Genomic DNA, 24,585 nt, shown 5'->3' on the forward strand with positions numbered 1-24,585 from the left:
GAACTGGACCACGGAGCAATGGAAGAAGGTGGCCTGGTCTTCATTCAAGAAAAGTTTGAGGAACACAACGAGTTTGAGGTGTTGACTTGGCCTCCTAATTCTCCAGAGCTCAATCCAATCGAGCATCTGTAGGATGTGCTGGGAAAATAACTTAGATCCATGGATCTGCTACTGAGGGCTTGGTGCCAGACACCACAGTATACCTTCAGAGGTCTAGTGGAGTCCATGCCTCACTGGGTTATGGTGGGTGGTCCTGATGGTACGGCTGATTGGGGTATGTAGACAATGAGAAACAAATATAAAAATAGTGAGGAAGATCCCAATGCATTCATATACCAAGAAAAGTGATAATGTGTGTTGTGAATGAATGCACTGGGGAGGAGTGCGGTCTATGAATCCTCCGGGGAGGGGTGTGGTCTATGAATGCTCCGGGAAGAGGAGTGCGGTCTATGAATGCTCTGAGGAGTACAGTCTATGAATGCTCTGAGGAGGAGTACTGTCTATGAATGCTCTGGGGAGGAGTGCAGTCTATGAATGCTCCGGGGAGGAGTGCGGTCTATGAATGCTCCGGGGAGGAGTGCGGTCTATGAATGCTCCGGGGAGGAGTGCGGTCTATGAATGCTCCGGGGAGGAGTGCGGTCTATGAATGCTCCGGGGAGGAGTGCGGTCTATGAATGCTCCGGGGAGGAGTGCGGTCTATGAATGCTCCGGGGAGGAGTGCGGTCTATGAATGCTCCGGGGAGGAGTGCGGTCTATGAATGCTCCGGGGAGGAGTGCGGTCTATGAATGCTCCGGGGAGGAGTGCGGTCTATGAATGCTCCGGGCAGGAGTGCGGTCTATGAATGCTCCGGGCAGGAGTGCGGTCTATAAATGCTCCGGGAAGGAGTGCGGTCTATGAATGCTCCGGGGAGGAGTGCGGTCTATGAATGCTCCGGGGAGGAGTACGGTCGATGAATGCTCCGGGGAGGAGTGCGGTCTATGAATGCTCCGGGAAGGAGTGCGGTCTATGAATGCTCCGGGGAGGAGTACGGTCTATGAATGCTCCGGGGAGGAGTGCGGCCTATGAATGCTCCGGCGAGGAGTGCGGTCTATGAATGCTGCGGCAAGGAGTGCGGTCTATGAATGCTCCGGGGAGGAGTGCGGTCTATGAATGCTCCGGGAAGGAGTGCGGTCTATGAATGCTCCGGGAAGGAGTGCGGTCTATGAATGCTCCGGGAAGGAGTGCGGTCTATAAATGCTCCGGGAAGGAGTGCGGTCTATGAATGCTCCGGGAAGAAGTGTGGTCTATGAATGCTCCGGGAAGGAGTGCGGTCTATGAATGCTCCGGGAAGGAGTGCAGTTTATGAATGCTCTGGGAAGGAGTGCGGTCTATGAATGCTCCGGGAAGAAGTGTGGTCTATGAATGCTCCGGGAAGAAGTGTGGTCTATGAATGCTCCGGGAAGGAGTGCGGTCTATGAATGCTCCGGGAAGGAGTGCAGTTTATGAATGCTCTGGGAAGGAGTGCGGTCTATGAATGCTCCGGGAAGAAGTGTGGTCTATGAATGCTCCGGGAAGAGGAGTGCGGTTTATGAATGCTCCAGGAAGGAGTGCGGTCTATGAATGCTCCGGGAAGGAGTGCGGTCTATGAATGCTCCGGGAAGGAGTGCGGTCTATGAATGCTCCGGGAAGGAGTGCGGTCTATGAATGCTCCGGGAAGGAGTGCGGTCTATGAATGCTCCGGGAAGGAGTGCGGTCTATGAATGCTCCGGGAAGGAGTGCGGTCTATGAATGCTCCGGGAAGGAGTGCGGTCTATGAATCCTCCGGGAAGGAATGCGGTCTATGAATGCTCCGGGAAGGAGTGCGGTCTATAACTGCTCCGGGAAGGAGTGCGGTCTATGAACAACGTTACGGAGATTGAGGAGCTCGGAGTACTTTGGAGGCTGCACTCTGTCAGATCCGTGTTTGTCCTTAATAGGCCAATTGTAGAGAACAGAGAGGAGCTGTGATGATGGACGGGGAATGGAGAACAAGCCGATTCCACACATTCTGCTCTTTCCTGACACAATAATTCTGTTATTCATCCTCAGGAATGTTTCCAGTCCCCACTCAGTGAAAGGGAGAGATCGGAATATGACATCTCCACCCTTCTCTGCTGGGATCCTGATTCTCCCTCTCCGTCTACTCCCAGCAAATCGGCAGAAACCGCCAACGTCCTCCAACTGCCAGGGGAGCTACAAGTCCCAGCAAGCCCGGGACTTATTCCAATAGTAGTACTAGGAGCAAAACACAAGACGCAACATATAGGGCCAGCATGGAAAATGTAATGCAATGCAATCTGCATCGTGGAGCACAAGGGAGGCATGCAGGGTCTTTTAGACACCGCATGTCTCATTACCACTTCTGGACCGGAAGGATTTGCCTCCTTAATGATCAGGCCATTTTTTGCGATTCAGCATTGCGTTACTTTAGCGGAAAATTGCGCAGTCGTGCGAAGCTGTACCCAAATAAAATTGATGTCCTTTTTTTCCCCACAAATAAAGCTTTCTTTTGGTGGTATTTGATCCCCTGTGCGATTTTTATTTTTTGCGTTATAAACAATAAAAGAGCGACAATTCCAAAAACGGGAAAGATTTATGTAATTTTTATTTATTTAAAAATGTATTTATTATTTTTTCACAAGTAATGCTAGAATTAGTAAATAGACGACTGACGAATTGCGGCAAAACGGAGCAAACAGAATCATGGGACGCCTGTTGCCCAAAAGAAGTTGTACTTGTACGATTTTACCGCCATTCGTCAGGCGACAATCGTGGCAACATCATGCCACGTTTGGGGTGCCCTTGCAAGTCACGGGAATCGCACGGGCATCCCGCGACTTGCAATAGTTCGCAATTGCGGGCAGAATCGCTGCGATTCTGCCCGCGATCCGACATGCCTATATGTGAATGGAGCCCAATACATTTTCTAGCAAAAAATACTGATTGTTACATGTAAACAAAAAGTGCCAGAAATGGTCTGGAGTGGTTAAACGTGTGCAAGAAAAAATAAGTAAAAAGTAGCAAAAATGGCCGTGGCAGCTAAAGGGTTAAAGTGGCCCTTCACCCGCCCTTTAATAAACCCGAGTCAAAGAATACAAATCGATACCCCTGCTGCCTTAGGACTCAGACACAAGCATCTTTTATTGATCATAGGATTAGTTGGCGGGATTTCAATGAGAATAAAGAATATGATGTTTGGCCGGAGATGAACAGAGAAGAGATCCTGGAACCATTCCCCGACACATCAGAAGGAAATGAGAGTGTGATGGAGAAGTTGGATGGAGAATAAAAATAAATACATTGTTTGGATCTGCCCAATAGATACCTTATAGAACAAGGAAAGCAGCTGGGCCGCCCAAGATGAAGGACAACAAGTCCAAGAATGCCTTATAGCCACCAATGGAGGAGCAAGAAATGGATTTCTAGGTTTCTGTATCTACGGCCAATCAAAGTGCCGCTAATCAATATCCTTAGGATTTGCGTACACTAGCGTACTCTGGCAGCTTTTGGCGTTTTTTTTTCCCAAAGGTTCTAAACTCAACTCCATAAGGCTGCATTCGCACCTGGGTGTATTGAATTGCAGATTCTGCCCGCGATTTCAAAAAACCCAACGCACATTTCAGGATGCCATTCATTTGAATATCACCTAATAAACGCGGCGCGGTTGTGCTGCAATTTTTGCAAGATAAATCGCACTGAAATCGCGGCAAACCGCATCGCGTGAAGCTTTCTGCCCAAAAAAAAAGTTCAGGTTGCTATGGGAATACTTGCCAACTGTCCCGTTTTTGCCGGGACAGTCCCGGCAAATAGGATCCTGTCCCGGGTAATTTACATTGTCCCGGCAATGTACTTATTTACACTTTGCACTTTATTTATATTTACATATTCCATTTTTTGTATGGTCACACCTGAACACATTTCACACTTTAGAATTGCAGGGAATTGTGATGAGAATTTTAAACTTTAGGCAGAAGTAGTGCAGCTGAATGGGAGAATTATTCCAACTCTGCTACTTTGGCCTTAAGTTTTCAATTCCCTTTTCAATTTCCTGTAATTCTCTCTCTATTAAATAGACCCTATAATCTGATAAGTAGGCGGAGGTTAATTATGTGGAGTGGGCGGAGCTTCAGGGAAGTGGGTGTGGTAAGTAATTGATAGCTGTGCTGCAAAGTGTCCCTGGGAATTTTTTTTCAAATGTTGGCAACTATGTATGGGTACAGTTAAGCTTTAATGTTTGAATGGCCGAGACGCAATAACATCACTCCAGTGCATGCACATGGGAGCCACGATCGCAGCACAGCACTCTCAGTGGACGGCGTGCTCGAGTGTCAAATCCATTGACAGCGTCGATGACATCACTGGCTGCTACACATTGGAATATCTCCTAAATGCTGCAAGTTCAGGAGATATTCACATTACCTACAGGAAAGCCTTATTATAGGCTTATTTATAGTTACCAAAAAAAAAACGCAGAGTTTACTACCACTTTAAACCACTTCTGGACCGGAAGGATTTGCCTCCTTCCTGACCAGGCCAATTTTTACGATTCGGCACTGTGTTACTTTAATGGACAATTACGCAGTCGTGCGACGCTGTACCCAAATAAAATTGATGTCCTCTTTTCCCCACAAATAGAGCTTTACTTTGGTGGTATTTGATCACCTGTGCGATTTTTAATTATAGCGTTATAAACAAAAAAAAGAGCGACAATTCTGAAAAAAAAAAAAACAATATTTTTCACATTCTGCTATATAACATTCCAAAAAAAAATTCAAAAATCAAAATATTTTTACATTTTAGGCCAATTTGTTTTCCGCTACATATTTCTGGTAAAAAAAAAAAAAAATCGCAATAAGCGTATTTTGATTGGTTTGTGCACACCTTATCGCGTCTACTAACTAGGGGAAAGATTTCTGTCATTTTTATTGTTTTTTTTTACTAGTAATGGTGGTAATCTGCGATTTTTTGCGGGACTGCGACATTGCAGCGGACAGATCGGGCCCCTAACTGACATTTTTGACACATTTGGGGAGGACCTGTGACATTACTACAGTAATCAGTGCTAAAAAATATGCACTGTTACTGTAAAAATAACACTGGCAGGGAAGGGGTTAACATTGTGGGTGATCAAGGGGTTAAATGTGAGCCTAGGGGGGTGATTCTAACTGGGGGGGGGGCGTGGCTTGTGAAATGATCACAGAGACCTGTTATCCTATATAGAAGGATCACAGGAGCTCTGTGATCATTCCAGGTAGAAGTACGGTCGTGGGTGTCAGGCGGCCATCGGAGCCGCCTGCCCCGTGCATCGGCTTCCTCGCTGCCGAGTGGGGGCGGGAGCGCGCCGGCGGCAGCCCGCGCTCGCCCCCTAGCTGCCTGCTCACGACCGACGTAGACCTACGTCAATTTGCGCAGAGTCACAGTGCCGCAGTAAAAAGGCGGCGGCCGGTCGGGAACCGGTTAAACTGAACGAGTAGTTTTTCAAGGTAATCATTTACAATTACTTTAAGTGCATGCTGACTGGTTGAGCCGCCTGTCTTAAAACTTGCATCTAGGGGGAGAAATATTAAAACTGGAGCAATCAAAATCTGGTGCAGCTGTGCATGGTAGCCAATCAGCTTCTAACTTCAGCTTTTTCAATAAAGCTTTGACAATAAAACCTGGAGGCTGATTGGTTTCTATGCACAGCTGCACCAGATATTGCACACTCCAATTTTTAGTAAATCAAGCCCTATGGGGGAGATTTACTAAAATTGGTGCACACAGAATCTGGTGCAGCTCTACAATAGTAACCAATCAGCTTCCAGGTTTTATTGTCAAAGCTTTATTGAAAAAGCTGAAGTTAGAAGCTGATTGGCTACCATGCACAGCTGCACCAGATTTTGCAGTTTTAGTAAATCTCTCCCTAGGCGTCTAATAAAAGACCCTGAGAATAGATTTAATAGACAACCTTTAGAACTTAATGGGGGGGGCGCATGCTTACCTGTGGAAGTGGGGCTAATAACGGGGTGCTGGATGTCCATTTCCTCGAAGGCCTCCTTGTAGCTGTGCAGGTGAGGCTGCAACACAGGAGCATCAATGTTACCAAATGAACACAGAGATCACTTCTCACTAAATATTAACAAAACCACAAAATAGAAACAACAAACCTTTTACAATAAATGTAGCTGGACTACAGAACACCTCCCCCTTATGTATAGCTCCCAACTGTAATATACAGGTGCATCTCATAAAATTAGATCATCATCAAAAAGTTAATTCATTTCATTTCTGTAATGCAATTCAAAAAGTGAAACTCATATATTTTATATAGATGTGTTACACAGAGTGATAGATTTCAAGCATTTCTTTCTTTTAATTTTGATGATTATGGCTTACAGCTAGTGACACCCAAAATTCAGTATCTCCGAAAATTAGAATATTACATAAGATCAAAAAAAAAAGGATTTTTAATACAGAAATGTTGGCTTAGTGAAAAGTCTGTCCATGTACAGTATAGTATGCACTGTGTACCTGGTCGGGGCTCCTTTTGCATGAATTACGGCATCAATGTGGCGTGGCATGGGGGTGATCAGCCTGTGGCACTGCTGAGGTGTTATGGAAGCCCAGGTTGCCTGTGCCATGCCTGTGCCATCTCCTGTGCCTTGCCTGCACCATCTCCTGTACCATCTCCTGTACCCTCTCCTGTACCCTCTCCTGTACCCTCTCCTGTACCCTCTCCTGTGCAATGCCTGTACCATCTCCTGTACCATCTCCTGTACCATCTCCTGTGCCATGCCTGTACCATCTCCTGTGCCATGCCTGTACCATCTCCTGTGCCATGCCTGTACCATCTCCTGTGCCTTGCCTGTACCATCTCCTGTGCAATGCCTGTACCATCTCCTGTGCAATGCCTGTACCATCTCCTGTGCAATGCCTGTACCATCTCCTGTGCAATGCCTGTACCATCTCCTGTGCCTTGCCTGTACCATCTCCTGTACCATCTCCTGTGCCATGCCTGTGCCATCTCCTGTGCCTTGCCTGTACCATCTCCTGTACCATGCCTGCACCATCTCCTGTACCATGCCTGTACCATCTCCTGTACCATCTCCTGTACCTTGCCTGTACCATCTCCTGTGCCATGCCTGTACCATCTCCTGTGCAATGCCTGTACCATCTCCTGTGCCATGCCTGTACCATCTCCTGTGCCATCTCCTGTGCCATGCCTGTACCATCTCCTGTGCAATGCCTGTACCATCTCCTGTACCATCTCCTATACCATCTCCTGTGCCATCTCCTGTGCCTTGCCTGTACCATCTCCTGTGCCTTGCCTGTACCATCTCCTGTACCATCTCCTGTGCCATCTCCTGTGCCTTGCCTGTACCATCTCCTGTACCATGCCTGCACCATCTCCTGTACCATGCCTGTACCATCTCCTGTACCATCTCCTGTACCATCTCCTGTACCATCTCCTGTACCATCTCCTGTGCCATGCCTGTACCATCTCCTGTGCCTTGCCTGTACCATCTCCTGTGCAATGCCTGTACCATCTCCTGTGCCATGCCTGTACCATCTCCTGTGCCATGCCTGTACCATCTCCTGTGCCATGCCTGTACCATCTCCTGTGCCTTGCCTGTACCATCTCCTGTACCATGCCTGTACCATCTCCTGTACCATCATGCCTGTACCATATCCTGTGCCATGCCTGTACCATCTCTTGTACCATGCCCACAGCCCTGCATCTCCTGTACCATGTCCACAGCCCTGCATCTCCTGCACCATGCCCGCAGTCCCTGTTTTGGGTCTCGTGGTGGTCCAGTTGGGTCCAGTAGCTGCTGCATTTCCCACCCTAGGCTTATACTCGAGTCAATACATTTTCCCAGTTTTTTGTGGTAAAATTAGGTGCCTGGGCTTATATTCGGGTCGGCTTATACTCGAGTATATACGGTAATATGAGTTTCACTTTCTGAATTGAATTACTGAAATAAATTAACTTTTTGACAATATCCAAATTTCATGAGCTTCCCTGTAACGCAGGCTAAACTTCTGATTATTGTGACCCAACATTCTTCAAGGGGTGGTTACCTCTTTCGGCCTCCCCCCTGGATTGGCCGCGATCGTGTTGAAAACTTCAGGCGAGACGCAGCGCACGGGAGAGCGGACTTTGCTGGGATTGGATCCGGGTTCCCCGGCGCTGTCCTCATACTGTCCTTCGCTGGTGGTCCTCCTGCGTGTTAAAGAGCCGATCTCGTCCGGGGTTTTGTCCCGTGTCTGGACTCCTGGAGGACAGAAAAGGGAAAGTCAGGACTGAGCAGAGTATGGAGGTATACATTAATCCAGTCAGCTGTACATTCCGGCAGGGTTATCAATAATCCATGGGACATGCATGGGACGGGATCAGGGATGTAATCTGTAATGCACATAAAGAAAACAAATACAGCGTTTGTTACCCCAACACTTCCTATGCCCGATATGTGGCTGCTGTACCATATACTTGTATGAGAAAGTCTCCTCTTCTCTTTGTATTGCTTCCTTTATGTGAAATCCCTGGTGTTCCTGCCAGCCCCTCTGCTTTCCTATTCAAAACTGACCACACTAGGCAGGAGAGCAGTGTGGTCAGTTCTCTAGCTGTGCTGGGCACTTAGCCTGCTCTCCTCCAATGATCAGACTTGTCCTGACAAGCCCCTACTACACAGCCATTCACTAGGAAGCTCAGTGTGCTGCGGTTTCTCCTCCCCAAGCTCCTATGCAGCTGAGAACAGAGGGAATGTGATCACTTATAAAAAGGGGGAAAAAAAGTTATTTATAATGTTTTTTTTTGTATATCTATACACAAATGTTTTGATTTTCATTTCTATTTTAACCACTTTACAACTGCTAGCAGAAGTTATACAGCGGCAGGCAGCCGCTCCTGCGCAAACCCCCGTAGGTATACCTCGGTCGCGCGCCTGCAGCTAGGGGGCGAACGCGCTACACCGGTGGCACACTCCTGGGGAAGCCGATGCACGGAGCAGGTGGCTCCGATTGCCGCCTGACACCTGCGTTCGTTCCCCGATGAGAGAGAAGAATGGTCTGCTGTTGTAAACACAGCCGACCGTTCTTCTCCCTGGAATTATCACGGAGCCCCTGTGATCCTTCTATATAGGATCACAGGTCTCTATGATCATTTCACAAGCCACGCCCCCCCACAGTTAGAAACGCGCCCCTAGGTACACATTTAACCCCTTGATCACCCACACTGTTAACCCCTTCCCTGCCAGTGTCATTATTAAAGTAACAGTGCATATGTATAGCACTGATTACTGTAGTAATGTCACTGGTCCCCCCCAAAAGTGTCAAAAATGTCAGTTAGGGGTCCGATCTGTCCGCCGCAATGTCGCAGTCCTGCAAAAAAAATTGCAGATCGCCGCCATTACTCGTAAAAAAAAAAAAACAATAAAAATTACATAAATCTTTTCTATAGTTGTAGACGCGATAACTTTTGCGCAAACCAATCAAAATACGTTTATTGCGATTTTTTTTACTAAAAATATGTAGCCGAAAACAAACTGGCCTAAAATGTTAAACATTTTGATTTTTTTTTTTTTTTGGGAATGTTATATAGCAGAATGTGAAAAAATTATTATTTTTTTTTTTCAAAATTGTCGCTCTTTTTTTGTTTATAGCGCAAAAAATAAAAATCGCACAGGTGATCAAATACCAGCAAAAGAAAGCTCTATTTGTGGGGAAAAAAGGATGTCAATTTTTTTTTAAGTACAGCGTCGCACGACCGCACAATAGTTCGTTAAAATAACGCAGTGCTGAATCGCAAAATAGGGCCTGGTGATTAAGGGGGCAAATCCTTCCAGTCTTAAAGTGGTTAAGTAACATTTACAGGTCTTGCCCCTCCCCTGCCTCAGACTGGGTGGTGAAAGGAGCAGCAGAAGACTGAGCAGCTCATATCTTTGATACTCTGCTCTCTCCTCCTATCTGCATGCTCCTTGTTAGCACATGAGCATGGCAGCACACCTGCTTGTGCTGCTTCTTCCTCTCCCAGTCTGAGCTCTGTTGTATAAGAAGCTGATGCTAAATAAATTCAGGCACATACTTGTATTCAAATAAAAACATATTAATGAATACAGAGCTGCATTAATGTATGCTTTTTATGAATGCCTGGAGTTCTATGCTATGATAGACGCACGCAGGCCACGGGCTCAGTGCCTGCTGAGGAGTTTGAATAATAATTGTGCATTTCAGTGGAATGAATGTCAGTCCGGAGGAGTAGTTTAATGCCACAGACAGTCTGAGCGCTGAGGCCCCGGGGCTATGGGGGGAGGGGGGGGGTAATGCTGAGGCTGCTGTGCTGGATGTGAAATGGAAACATGAGATGAACATGATAAGGTGGAACTGAAGAGACGGTAAAGTCGCTGTTCTACTGTGCAGGCTGGGGGCCGGAAATTACTATTATCTTCTGTTTACACAGCGCCTGCATAGGCTGTAGTGTTTTATAACCAGGCACACTGTACACTTATAGAGAGGGTTGGCCCAAGACATTGTGCTGCCTGGGTCCAAGAATAAAATGATGCCCCCCCCCAAAAAAAAAAATCACGCTCAACAAAAGACCCCCCCATCAATTATTTTATATAAATATAACATTTAGAAAATATTATATATACTGTTATCTTCCTCCATAACTCACCACTGGACCGGTCTACCAAACACCCGCTGTCTGTTCTAAGTCCTCCTGTCACTCCTGTGTCTGCCGCCCCCACCACCCACTACAGGATCCAGCCTGCCCTGCATGAGATGGATTGCGCTGATGTCTGACGTCATTGCGCACACCACGATCACGTTAGGGACGTTCCCCAGAGGAGAAGCCCCGCCTCCTCATACTCATCAGTTTGCACTACGGGCGGCAGTATGAGTTGGAAAAATGCTGCCTGTAACGTGCTGATGATACACAAAACTGCTTCCAAAAAAAAAATCTTGGGAGTCAATTTGCCGCTCCCTCTCCAAATGCTGCCTGGGTCCAATGGACCCAGTGGGACCGGTAGGGCCGGCCCTGCTTATAGAACACTGCAGAGTTTCAGGAGCTATAGAGGATAAATGGCGCTTCTGGACGCAGCATACAAAATGGACAATTAGCTGCCTCCAGTTTGTTTGCACCCAGAAATGACGACCCTGGACCCCGGGTTGTTTAACAAAATTGGAGAGTACAAAATCTGGTGCAGCTGTGCATAGAAACCAATCAGCTTCCAGGTTTTATTAGAAGTTAGAAGCTGATTGGCTACCATGCAGAGTTGCATCAGATTCTGATTGCTCCAGTTTTAATAAGGCTCCTTTCACACGGGCGTTGCGCCCAACGGAGTCTGTTTTGCCCAGCGGGGATCGATCAGCCGATCCCTGCTGAGCAGGCGGATGACAGCTCCATCTCTGCTCTGTGTGCTGAGACAGAGCTGTCAGAGCCCCGCTCTCCTCCATGGGAGATCGGATGAGAATGGACCGCCTGTCCATTGTCATTTGATCTTATTCGATCCGATCCTCCCTAGGGGCGTGCTTCTAACTGTGATTGGATGTGGCTGGAGGTGTAAGAACAGAGATCAACGGTCCTGCATAGCAGAACCGCATGATCTCCATTCTTACACAGGGGAGAATGACAGGCGGCTTTGTTTACATTAGCCGCCTGCCTTTCTCTCGCTGTAACGGACAATCGCGAGTGCCCGGCGGACATCAGGTCTGCCGGGCACACGCGCGGGGGGGTCCGTGAGAGAGTGGGCTTAAATAGGTTTTCCATCCGTCCGGATTTCATGGACAGGATCGGATTGGATAGCAGCGGGTGTCAGCGGAGATGTAACGGGAGCAATGCCTGCAGCTAGAGGCATCACTGCGGTACCTGCATCCATAGCCGAGGGTCGGCTGTCTTGTAATGACAATCGATGTGGCTGAGAAGCAGCTCAGGCTGTCATTACAGGGAGTGGGAGGGGACATCCCTCCCCCCTCCTGCCACTCGCCCGGGTCTCCCCTCCCACCAGGAGACCCAAGCAACCAGCCTGCAAGGCCGCCGAAGACCCGATCAAAGCCGCATTTGGCTGCGCTCGCTCACGGAACCCCCCCTCCCCGCGTGTGTGTGCCCGGCGGACCCGATGTCCGCCTGGGCACTCGCAATTGTCCGTTACAGCGGGAGAAAGGCAGGCAGCTAATGTAAACAAAGCCGCCTGTTATTCTCCCTGTGTAAGAATGGAGATCATACAGTTCTGCTATGTAGGACCGTTGATCTCTGTTCTTACACCAGTAGCACCTTCTAATCACAGTTAGAAGCACGCCCCTAGGGACACACATAACCCCTCCCTCTCCAATAAAGTTAACTCCTTCCCTGCCAGTTTCATTTTTACAGTAACAGTGCATATGTATAGCACTGATTACTGTAGTAATGTCACTGGTAACCCCAAAAGTGTCAAAAATGTCAGTCAAGGGTCCGATCTGTCCGCCGCAATGTCGCAGTCCTGCAAAAAAAAAAAAAAAAAAAAAAATGACATAAATCTTTCCCGTAGTTCGCAAATGTGAAAACTTTTGCGCAAACCAATCAAAATACGCTTATTTATTTTTTTTTACCAAAAATATGTAGCAGAAAACAAATTGGCCTAAAATGTTAAAAAATTTAGATTTTTAATTTTTTTTTTTTTTTTTTTTGGGGAATGTTATATAGCAGAAAGTGAAAAACATTGTTTTTTTTTGTTTTTTTTTTCAAAATTGTCCTCTTTTTTTGTTTATAGCACAAAAATTAAAAATCGCAGAGGTGATCAAATACCACCAAAAGAAAGCTCTGTTTGTAGAAAAAAAGGTTGTAAATTTTGTTTGGATACAGCGTAGCATGACCGCGCTATTGTCTGTTAAAGTAACGTAGTGCCTAATTGCAAAATAGGGCCTGGTCAGGAAGGGGGTAAAATCTTACCGATCTTAAAGTGGTTAAAACAGCCCATGTGCATGCAGTGAAACCTAATTGACTCTTAGTTTAGCCTCTCCCTCTTCCAGTCCTGGTATGTTGGGAAATACAGGAGAATGATGGCAAGACCAATTCATGTATTCACATTAGCTCTAATGGCGCTTTTCCACTGCATGGAACCGAACGGTTCGGCTCGCTTTTGCGCTTTTCCACTGCATGGTACGGTGTTGGAACGGTACGGTACGGCGGCGCTTTTGACTACATGGAACCGAACAGTACGGCTCGCTTAAACAGTACCACCTCGGTTGTGATTCCAAAACGGCCGTACCGCACCGTTCCCACAATCCTTTGCATGCAGCCTTGACTGTTTGTCACTACTAGCCACTGATTGGTCAGAGAATTGTTGTTATCCCACCCACTTACTAGTGGAAAAGCAAACCGTACCAAATCATACCGAACCGTTTCAACACCGTACCATGCGGTGGAAAACCAAACCGAGCCAAGCAGGGCCGATTAGAGCCGAGCCGTTACTTGCAGTGGAAAAGTTAGAAATACATATTACCGTCCGCATGCCTAATTGCATAAATGCTTTTCTTTTGACTACCTGGAGTTCAGCTTGAAAAGGGCACATTGTGTGCAAAGAACATAATATGAGCTGGATCTCAGGAAACCCCCCCATCCCGCGCCTCCGACATGCAGGGGGATAAAAGAAGAGGAGGTGGTGAACATCTCGTCATCCGCAACAAGTCAGAACCAGCCCAAACATTTCTCCGTCTGAAGACGATACGCAGCTATGCCGGCGCAGATTCTTTATATGCCAAAGTGTCATTTCCTACACTCTAAAATAAGGACCATTGTTCTCCCGCCAAGAGGGGAAAGATGGAAACTTGTAGACAATCAGAAGATTCTAGTCGGTGCAGTTCCCAGTAGCGGGGCAGAAAGGGATCAACAGCCCAGACCGAGCAACGAGGACTTGCCAACATATTTAAATCATTTCCAGGGACCCCTTCCAAATAGGATGGTAAATAATCGGTCAACACACATAGAGTTCTGTCCGGGGCGTTCTAAAGAGGCCATGTGTGACTTGTTTGTTACATTCCACAATATGTCATTCTAATAATACTTCCATGCTGAATATTCCTCCCCAGCCTCACTTGGGAGGGGGGGGGGATATTTCTGGTGATTTTGGAACTTTTTTTTTTGTTGCAGGTTCCATTAGTCAGTGGAAAGCTAATTTCTAGAGGAAAGAAAAAGTTTGCCAGGTGCAAAATTGCCTGAAAAACAAAACTACTGCTACTTTTTCGGGTGGGTTTTCAACTACTTGTCTACTGGGAACCTTTTACCCCCTTTTCTTAGTTTCTGCTATAAAACTTTGAAAACAGTAATTTTTTTCTCTTTCACTGATGTGCGCTGAAGAGGCTGTACTGATGTGCGCTGAAGAGGCTGTACTGATGTGCGCTGGAAAGGCTGTACTGATGTGCGCTGGAAAGGCTGTGTACTGATGTGCGCTGGAAAGGCTGTGTACTGATGTGCGCCCTGAAGAGGCTGCACTCATGCGCCCTGAAGAGGCTGCACTCAGGCCCGCTGAAGAGGCTGCACCCAGGCCCGCTGAAGAGGCTGCACCCAGGCCCGCTGAAGAGGCTGCACCCAGGCCCGCTGAAGAGGCTGCACCCAGGCCCGCTGAAGAGGCTGCACTCAGGCCCGCTGAAGAGGCTGCACTCGTGCCCGCTGAAGAGGCTGCACTCGTGCCCGCTGAAGAGGCTGCACTCATGCCCGCTGAACAGGCTGCACCCATGCCCGCTGAACAGGCTGCACCCATGCCCGCTGAACAGGCTGCACTCATGCCCGCTGAAGAGGCTGCACTCATGCCCGCTGAAGAGGCTGCACTCATGCCCGCTGAAGAGGCTGCACTCATGCCCGCTGAAGAGGCTGCACTCATGCCCGCTGAAGAGGCTGCACTCATGCCCGCTGAAGAGGCTGCACTGATCCGAGCTACTGAGGCTGCACTGATGAGGCTGCACTGATGGGTGCTGATGAGGCTGCACTGATAGGTGCTGATGATGCTGCACTGCTGGGCTGAGCCGCTGATATGTGGGGACCACTAGTCCTCCTGTAGGGGGCCCGTACAGCAAGGGGAATCAGTGCGGTCGGACAGAGGGGCAATTACAGGATGCTCTGTGTGGCTCTTTGCAGCAGCTGAAAACTGATTTTTCTCCCGTCAGCTTTTCTCCCGTCATTTTGCTATAGCGCAGTCATTAAGTGGTTAAGGAGGTCCTTTTGAAGTCCAATGTGGTCATTCCCCAAAAGAAGCTCCTGTATTATCCTAAAGGGTTGCGCGACGGCACATGGCTCAGATACGAATGGGCACCATAGAAGGATATGGAAATCTGGTGCTGACCATTGCAATGCTTCTGGAAACTCACTTTTAGTCGCATAGGTGTGAGCATGTAACGGCAAAAGTTTGTTCTTTTAGTTTTGGATGGAGTGGGGAAGGATTTGATTCCCTGCCAGATTTTTATTGCCCAAATGTTTTGTAAAATTTTTTTTTAAAAATGGCAGGTAAATGAAAAAAAAAACCGAATGCATTTCAGGGGCTTAAAAGGCATGAGCATGAGTGCCATTCAGCACAATTTCTGAAGGAGTGCAGAGGGTGCTCTGATTGCATGAGGTGGAGAGCATGATGTCACCACCCCGCCGCTTCACCTCGTCCAATCAGAAAATACTTTGCAAAGCTTCTCTGAATGGCGCCCGTGCCAAGAGGCCAACCTTCTGTGCTCCCAATGCTCAGCACAGAACCCACAAGTGGAGATAACTGAAGTAGCGACGTAGTAGCATTGTCTACTTCAGTGATTTCCAGCTTCCAGGCACATCCAGGTATGGTATATGCATAGTTACAGTGATCCAAGCCAGACTAATGTAACTATGTATAAATAGTCAGCAGCTCCACCCCCTCCACAGCTCAGCGATCCAGCGAGCGAGGGGGGAGGCAGAGCAGAGAGCGGTGACTGACAGTCAGCAGCTCTCTGCTCACAGAGCTGTCAGAACCGAGCGATCAGCAGTGTTCAATCGCTCAGTTCTCAGTGTCGAGGCGACGGGGGAAATCTAAAAAAGAAACCCATACATCTCTTTTAAAGTGTTTGTTAACCTAAAATACAAACAGCAGATCCTGCTCCCTTAATGCTTGTTATACAGCATAGTGCTTGTGCTGTGTCATTTGGCCCACCGTGTCACCTAAAATATCTGGCCGATCCTGCCTGGTTCTGACCACAGTTGATCATGGCTGCTGAGCCCTGACACCATGGTCAGTGTACGTGCCTCCATCATCCGCAGCCCTGCACTGTCCTCTCTCCCCCCTCCCTCCCTGTCTGCATGTGTCAGCGCCCGCCCCTCCTCCTGCTGCTCTCATATCAAATATAAAATCATGCCATCCCCTCTGTAATATAACAATAAGGCTACATTCACACCTGAGCGTAGCGTTTTTCGCGCGTTTTTTACCGCGATTTTACCGCGATTTTTGCGGCGTTTTTTACCGCGATTTTACCGCGATTTTTACCGCGATTTTTGTGCAGGCGTTTTTAGATTGAATAGAGATCAATGGAAAACGCCTGTAATCTGCCCAAAAAGAAGCTCATGTACTTTTTTGAGCGTTGGGCGTTTTGTATACAGCGTCAAAACGCTCAGATGTGAACAGGGGCCATTGAAATGAATAGGATTTGTCTTGTTGGGCGTTTTGAGAGCTGATCCTAGAGCAGAAAAACGCCCCAAAAACGCCCCAAAACGCCTAGATGTGAACGGAGCCTTAGTGTCCCTGTGTCTGTGTTATAGAAAAAATATGCCAATCTGTACCTACATCAGAGCGTCTCCCGGCGATCATGTGACAGCTTGGCCTTCTCTCTCCTCTTCGGCTGAGGCCAGCGGAATTGCTCGGCCCCGCCCGCTATAGCTGTCAGCTGGGCAGAGGAGAGAGCCGAGTAGTCAGCTGAGCGCCGGGAGACGCTCTAATATGGGTACAGATTGGCATATTTTTTATATAGCACAGACAGACACTTATTGTTATATTACAGAGGGTATGGCATGATTTTATATCAGTGACTTAACAACCACTTTAGATATATATATATATTTTTTTTTTTTTATTATTTTTTTTTTATTTATTTATTTTTTTTTATATTTTATGATATACCTGTAGATCTAAACATTTGCCACAAGAAATATTAAAATAACATTGCAACCCTGATTTTGCAGGCTTAATATCCTAGAATTCCTCCACCTGGCTTTAACCACTTTACCTCCGCTCACATGGAGTCTACTGCGGCACTTTGCCGCGATCCCGTCCAGCGACGTAGACCTACGCTGGACTCCTCCCCCTGTAGGCGGCGCTCGCGCGCCGCCGGAGGCGCGCTCCCGCTGTTTTCATTCACAGCAGGAGTCGGGCCAGGGGAGGAGCAGCGGCGATCGCCGCTGCTCTTCCCCGATCGTCGGGGATCGAGTCTGGAGATCCGCCCGCTGTGTGTAAACACAGCGGGCGGATCTCCATAGTGACAGGGAGTGACAGATCGGAGTGTTCAGCATAGCTGGACATCCGATCTGTCCCTGTCTCACTCAGTCACCTCCCCCCCCACACGTCAGTAAGCACCAGGCATACATTAACCCCTCCCTCTCCAATAAAATTAACCCCTTCACTGCCAGTGTCATTTTTACAGTAACAGTGCATATATATAGCACTGATTACTGTAGTAATGTCACTGGTACCCCCAAAAGTGTCAAAAATGTCAGTCAAGGGTCCGATCTGTCCGCCGCAATGTCGCAGTCCCGCAAAAAAAATCGCAGATCGCCGCCGTTACGCGTTAAAAAAAAAAACCACCAAAAATGACAGAAATCTTTCCCTTAGTTAGTAAACGCAATAACCTTTGCGCAAACCAATCAAAATACGCTTATCGTGATTTTTTTTACCAAACATAGGTAGCAGAAAACAAATTGGCCAAAAATTTTAAAAAAATTAGATTTTTACATTTTTTGGGGGGGAATTTCATATAAAAAAAATGTGAAAAATATTGTTATTTTTTCAAAATAAACGCTCTTTTTTTGTTTATAGCGCAAAAAGTTAAAATCGCACAGGTGATCAAATACCACCAAAAGAAGGCTCTGTTTGTGGGAAAAAAAGGACGTAAATTTTGTTTGGGTACGGCGTCGCACGACCGCGCAATTGTCAGTTAAAGTCGCACAGCGCCGAATCGCAAAAAGTGGCCTGGACGGAAGACCGCAAAATCCTCCGGTGGTAAAGTGGTTAAAACCCCCCATCTCTTTATATAGTATCAGACATCTGATACTATGGCAGGTCCATGTTGTTGTTCCCCACCCCCATCTTTTTTTTTTCTCTTCTCCCATTTTTTTTTTTTTTTGCTTTCTTTGTCTCTCTCCACATTAGCCATGGTTTTTACTGCATCATTTCTTAACATATATTTTTTCATAAAGGATCTCCAGGCAACCACTTCCCAGGTGAATTTACCCCCTTCGTGACCAGGACATTTTTTTGCTTTTCAGCACTGCGCTTTTTTAACTAGCAACTGCGTGGTCACGCAACACTGTAAACAAATAAAACTTATATTATATTTTCACATAAATAGAGCTTTTTTTTTTTTTGGTGGTATTTGATCACCACTGGATTTTTTTATTTTTGTTTATATAAAAAAGACTAAAATTAAAAAAAATAAAAAAATTAAAAAAAACTCAACTTGTGATCCGATCCACTGGACGGATGGAAAATAGGGTTTCCCTCCGTCTGGATTTCCCGGACAGGATCGGATGCGGGTGTCAGCGGACATGTCTCCGCTGACATCCGCTGCCCCATAGAGATGCATGGAGGATCCGATCAGATCAGCCTAAAAAACTGACAGGCGGATCTGATCGGAGCGATCGTGTGAAAGGACCCTAACTTGCAAAATCTGCATTTTTCTGTAGCAGCGATAACTGAAAACCAGCGCTATTGTCATACGTTTTCAGTTATGGGGTTCAGGGCTGTGAATGTTCTGCATACAGATGTGATCTCTGTATGTGAAATAGAAAGTTTTCAAACATGTACTTTATTAATGACATATGGTACCAATATGGACAGGCTGATGGGATGGAGCCAAATATTAAGGGTTAAGACTTTGGGGAAGGGGCAGAAAAAAAATTAAAGTTTATGCAAAGCTTTTTTTGTTTTGAACAGAGTAGATAACAGTTTGGACCCCCATTTTTTTTTTTTTTTTTTGCTATATCCCTTCACTTCCTGTCCCAGAGACACAGAGGAAATCTCTTTGAAATCAGGGGAAATCCCCTCCTAGTTATCATCCAAACAGGTGTCCCTACTGGAAGATTTCCCATTTCCTGTTCCTGTGACAACTCAAACATTTTATTGATGCACCGAGATGAAAAAAAAAATCATCCTACATAAGTTGTACCCATTTATCCACAGTCTTCTCTTCGCTACATCAGCTTAAAGTCAGGGCCGGCCCTATCATTGGTCCCCCCCACTGGGTCCACTGGACCCAGGCAGCACTTTGAGAGGGGCGGCAAATTGATGCCCGAGATTTTTATTTTTTTTCCCCAGCAGGTTTGTGGGTCACCAGTTCATGGCGCACTACAGGCGGCATTTCCCCATCTCATATTGCCACTGTTCGGTCAGAATACCATACCCTATCAGAATTCCACACCTCCGTAATTTCCGGTTGCGGATCAGCTGTGGCTTCGTCATGAATCAGCTGTAGCCGCGTCACAAGTCCTACTGCGCATGTGCAGAATAGGTAGGGCATTTTGATAACTTCGTATGGGTGAGGCAAAAGTCCTAGTGTGCATGTGCCGGCGCATGCGCACCAACGGGTCGGGCAGCGGGATCTCTGATAAACATCCATCCGATCTCCATGGCCCACACTGCGCTGACCCGACACTGCGCCGAACCGACACTGAAGCGACCCGACAATCCGATCTCCATGGCCCACACTGCGCCGACCCGACAATGGGACAGTGGGCGTGCGCGTGTGGGTAGGGAATAGGATTGTCCCATTGTCGGCTCGGCGCAGTGTATGCCATGGAGATCGGATGTATGTTTGTTATAAGAGATGCCGCTACCCGATCCGTTGGTGCTCATGCGCCCGCTCATGCGCAGTAAGATTTTTGCCTCACCCCCCTTACAATGTTATCAAAATTCCCTAGCTATTCCGCGCATGCGCAGTAGGACGTGTGACGCGGCTACAGCCGGGGCATGACGAACCTGCACCGGAAATGACGTAGGTAGGGAAATCTGATGGGGTAGGGTTTTCTGATAGAACACCGCCCGTAGTGCAAACTGATGAGTATGGGGAGGTGGAGGCTCATGTGCAATGCAAACTGATGAGTATGAGGAGGTGGAGGCTCATGCGCAGTAGGATTTTTGCCTCATCCACCCCTTACAATGTTATCAAAATTCCCTACCTATTCCGCGCATGCGCAGTAGGACGTGTGACGCGGCTACAGCTGGTGCATGACGAGCCTGCACCAGAAATGACGTAGGTAGGGAAATCTGATGGGGTAGGGTTTTCTGATAGAACACCACCCGTAGTGCAAACTGATGAGTATGACGAGGTGGAGAGTCTCCTCCGGGGGAACGTTCCTCATGTGATCGTGGTGTGCGCAATGACGTCAGACATTCAGGCAACTGAAATAATAGTGGAGTTTGTGGTTTGAAATTGATTATAATGGCATGTCATATAATTGGGCATGTAGATAAGGTGCGGTTACATATAAATCTGACTTCCTGATAAATATAATTTTAGCTTTAATTATCATGATATAAAATGAAATTGTGTGGGCCTTTTGGTGGGTGTGATTTTTTTTTTTTTTTTTGGGGGTGGGGCAGCATTTAATTTTTGGACCCAGGCATCGCAATGTATTGGCCCAGCCCTGCTTGAAGTGCAGAATTTAAAAAGCAGAAAAAAAAAGGGGGGGGCGGAGAGCTAAAGTTACACACTGCAGAGCTCAGGGAGGAGAGTTCTGAGAGCTGATTGGAAGGAAAGGACACTCCCCCCCTTTCACATAGCACACAGAAACAAAGCTGAGGCTGTCAATCATAGGCTGCGTGCTGGAGATCCCTCCCCTGTCACATTTCTTTTTCTCTTGGTGTCAGGAAAACTTGTCAGAAGTGACTCATGCTGATAGCAGAGGGTTTACTAAAGGCAAAAAGACTTTTAAAAGCTCTGGAGCAACTGCACTTGCAGAGTGCACAGTCTAGCCTTTAGTAAATCAACCCCTTAGTGCTCTGGACTGAGACAAGTACACATTATAGAGGGATATGCTTTGTTCATATTTCATGTCTGAGGTTTACAAACACTTTACTACGCATTGATTAGTTGGAGGGCTTTTTGATCACCTTAGTCCCATTTCTTCCTTTTGGCTCTACAAAGGCAGTTCTAGATCTGCATCTGGGAGAAATGAAACAAATCCTCCTACATAGGTTGTACCTGTTTATCTCTAACCTTTCCCCTATACAGCCAATACATTTTTCAGCGCATTTCTGAGGTTCCAGAAATGGGGGGGGGGGGGGGGATCTGATGTCACTCACTGTACAGAATAGAGCAGGGAGCTGAGTGTAATCTGAGAACTGAGTGGAGGGACAGACACTCCCCCTACATAGTCTCAAAGGGAAACATGCACAGCTGAGGTTGTCAATCACCTGCTGGGGGGAGGGGGGGGACCCTGGGATCCCTAGTATTACCCGTCACAAGCGACTCCTGCAGATAGCAGAGGGAAGAGAGCAGACAGGAACCACACTTAGTGCTTTGGACTGATACGAGTGTACACTTTGTAGAAGGATAGGATTTGTTGATTATGTTTCACATTGAAACTCAGTAAAAGAAATAAACCTGACAGGAGTTTTACAATTCCTTACTTTACCCAATATGAATAAAAGGTTTATCTTTATTTATACACTATATTGTCAAAAGTATTGGGACGCCTGCCTTTACACGCACATGAACTTTAATGACATCCCAGTCTTAGTCCGTAGGGTTCAATATTGAGTTGGCCCACCCTTTGCAGCTATAACAGCTTCAACTCTTTTGGGAAGGCTGTCCACAAGGTTTAGGAGTGTGTCTATGGGAATGTTTGACCATTCTTACAGAAGCGCATTTGTATGGTCAGGCACTGATGTGGACGAGAAGGCCTGGGTCCCATTCTCCACTCTAATTCATCCCCAAGGGGTTCTATTGGGTTGAGGTCAGGACTCTGTGCAGGCCAGTCAACTTCCTCCACCCCAAACTCGCTCATCCATGTCTTTATGGACCTTGCTTTGTGCACTGGTCCAAATCATTTGGTGGAGGGGGGATTATGGTGTGGGGTTGTTTCTCTGGGGTTGGGCTTGGCCCCTTAGTTCCAGTGAAGGGAACTCTTAAGGCTTCAGCATACCAAGACATTTTGGACAATTTCATACTCCTAACTTTGTGGGAAAAGTTTCGGTTTGGCCCCTTCATGTTACATCATGACTGCGCACCAGTGCACAAAGCAAGGTCCATAAAGAAATGGATGAGCTTGACTGGCCTGCACATCATCCCTTTGGGATGAATTTGAGCGGAGACTGGGAGCCAGGCCTTCTCGTCCAATATCAGTGCCTGACCTCACAAATGTTCTTTTGGAAGAATGATCAAACATTCCCATAGACACATTCCTAAACCTTGTGGACAGCCTTCCCAGAAGAGTCGAAGCTGTTATAGCTGCAAAGGGTGGGCCAACTCAATATTGAACCCTACGGACTAAGACTGGGATGCCATTAAAGTTCATGTGTGTGTAAAGGCAGGCGTCCCAATACTTTTGACAATATAGTGTACTTTAAATCCAAGTATGCTTCTTTGTTTCTGGAAACAATTGGAACTTCTCCCCTGAGAGCAAACATTAGGAGTTGTGAGAACTCCTCTTCCCTTTTCCGGCATGTGGTTCTCTCATCTGCTGGATAGATGCAAGAAATCCGATGATGATAAAGTAGTGGGGAGAAGAGCTGACACTTTAATATGTAGATAACTATCAAGAGACAACATAAAACTCATGCTGTATATATTTTTATCAGCTGAATTTTTACCTTCTTACAACAATTGAACCTTGAATTCTTACCTGTCACTTCATTACATTTTATAAATTATTATATACATTTTTAAGTGAAGCAAAATTATAATAAACCAAAACAAACATCAACTTCAACGTTCATAAATAATCATTCTATCCAACATTCAGTTGTTAGTTTACCTACAAACCAGTGAATCCCAAACAACATAAAAAACACACAAAATAGCAAATGCCGTAAAAAGAGAGACTTCAAATCTCATGCGATCTGGTGTCGCGGCCAGTCATTGGTTAAAGGCTTCAATTCATACCTTCATCACTCCATGCAATCGGGAAGAAAAGCAGAAAGGAAAGTTGCTGGTCACAGCAATCCATCTTACCCAAAATATTAGTGGCTTGCAATATGGTTTGGTTATTACACACAGTCGCTGTACAGCACATAGCAAGTAAACACAAGAGTGTGCCGCCTTCTGATACATTTCATAAAATAAGGCCATACACAGAAATAATAACCGAGATATATGGTACTCATTACCCGTCCTGGTCCATTACACCAGTACCAGCTCTCATACCATCTACTGTGCCCAATGGGAAATGTTCACATTTTGTCTTGTTGCCCGGGTTATCTGAGGTCTAAAGTTCTCTCTGGAATGTTTGTGTAGATAAACATTCTACAGCAACCTTTCGCAGCCTTTTTACCCCAGAGGAACCCTTGAAATAGGTTTTAGGTCTCGAAGATAACCCACTAAAATTAATTCATTGGTGGTCAGTGGGAAGAATGTCCCCTATATTGGTGGTCACTGGGAAGAATGTTCCTAACATTGATGGTTAGTGGGAAGAATGTCCCTTACATTGGAGGTCAGTGGTAACAATTCTCCCTACATTGGTAATCATTGGGAAGAATGTCCCTTACATTAGTGGGCAGTGGGGAGAATGTCTCTTACATTAGTGGGCAGTGGGGAGAATGTCTCTTACATTGGTAATCACAGGGAAAAATGTCCATTATATTGGTGGTCAGTGGGAAGAATGTTCCTTAGATTGGTGGTCAGTGGGAAGAATGCTCCTTAGATTGGTGGTCAGTGGGAAGAATCCTCCTTAGATTGGTGGTCAGTGGGAAGAATGCTCCGTACAATGGTGGTCAGTGGGAAGATTGTCTCTTACTTTGGAGGTCAGTGGAAAGAATACTCCTTACCCTTGGTGGTCAGTGGGAAGAATGTCCCTACATTGATGATCAGTGGGAAGAATGCCCCTTACATTGGAGGTCAGTGGTAAGAATGCTCCCTATATTGGTAATCATTGGGAAGAATGTCCCTTACATTAGTGGGCATTGGAGAGAATGTCTCTTACATTGGAGATCACAGGGAAAAATGTCCCTTATATTGGTGATCAGTAGGAAGAATACTCCATACATTGGTGGTCAGTGGGAAGAATGTTCCTTAGATTGGTGGTCAGTGGGAAGAATGTCCCTTACTTTAGAGGTCAGTTGAAAGAATACTCCTACCCTTGGTGGTCAGTGGGAATAATGCCCTTTACAATGGTGGGCAGTGGGAAGAATGTCCCTACATTGGTGGTCAGTGGGTAGAATTTCCCTTACATTGAT

At 46.6% G+C, this 24,585-nt stretch overlaps 1 protein-coding gene across 6 annotated transcripts in view; it reads right to left on the reverse strand.

The window, feature by feature from the left end:
• TNS1 (tensin 1) overlaps positions 1-24,585 on the reverse strand; it is an 805,414-nt gene that overhangs the window by 50,609 nt on the left and 730,220 nt on the right. For all 6 annotated transcript variants that reach the window (XM_082260250.1, XM_082260249.1, XM_082260247.1 and 3 more), the window contains 2 exons: positions 8,081-8,274; positions 6,000-6,075 (listed from right to left, as the gene is read on the reverse strand). In XM_082260250.1, the coding sequence (XP_082116376.1) occupies positions 6,000-6,075; positions 8,081-8,274 (270 nt within the window). The remainder of the gene's footprint in view (positions 1-5,999; positions 6,076-8,080; positions 8,275-24,585) is intronic.

Source organism: Pelophylax lessonae (assembly GCF_965119305.1).
Source record: "Pelophylax lessonae genome assembly, chromosome: 6".
In the NCBI taxonomy this organism is placed as follows: domain Eukaryota; kingdom Metazoa; phylum Chordata; class Amphibia; order Anura; family Ranidae; genus Pelophylax; species Pelophylax lessonae.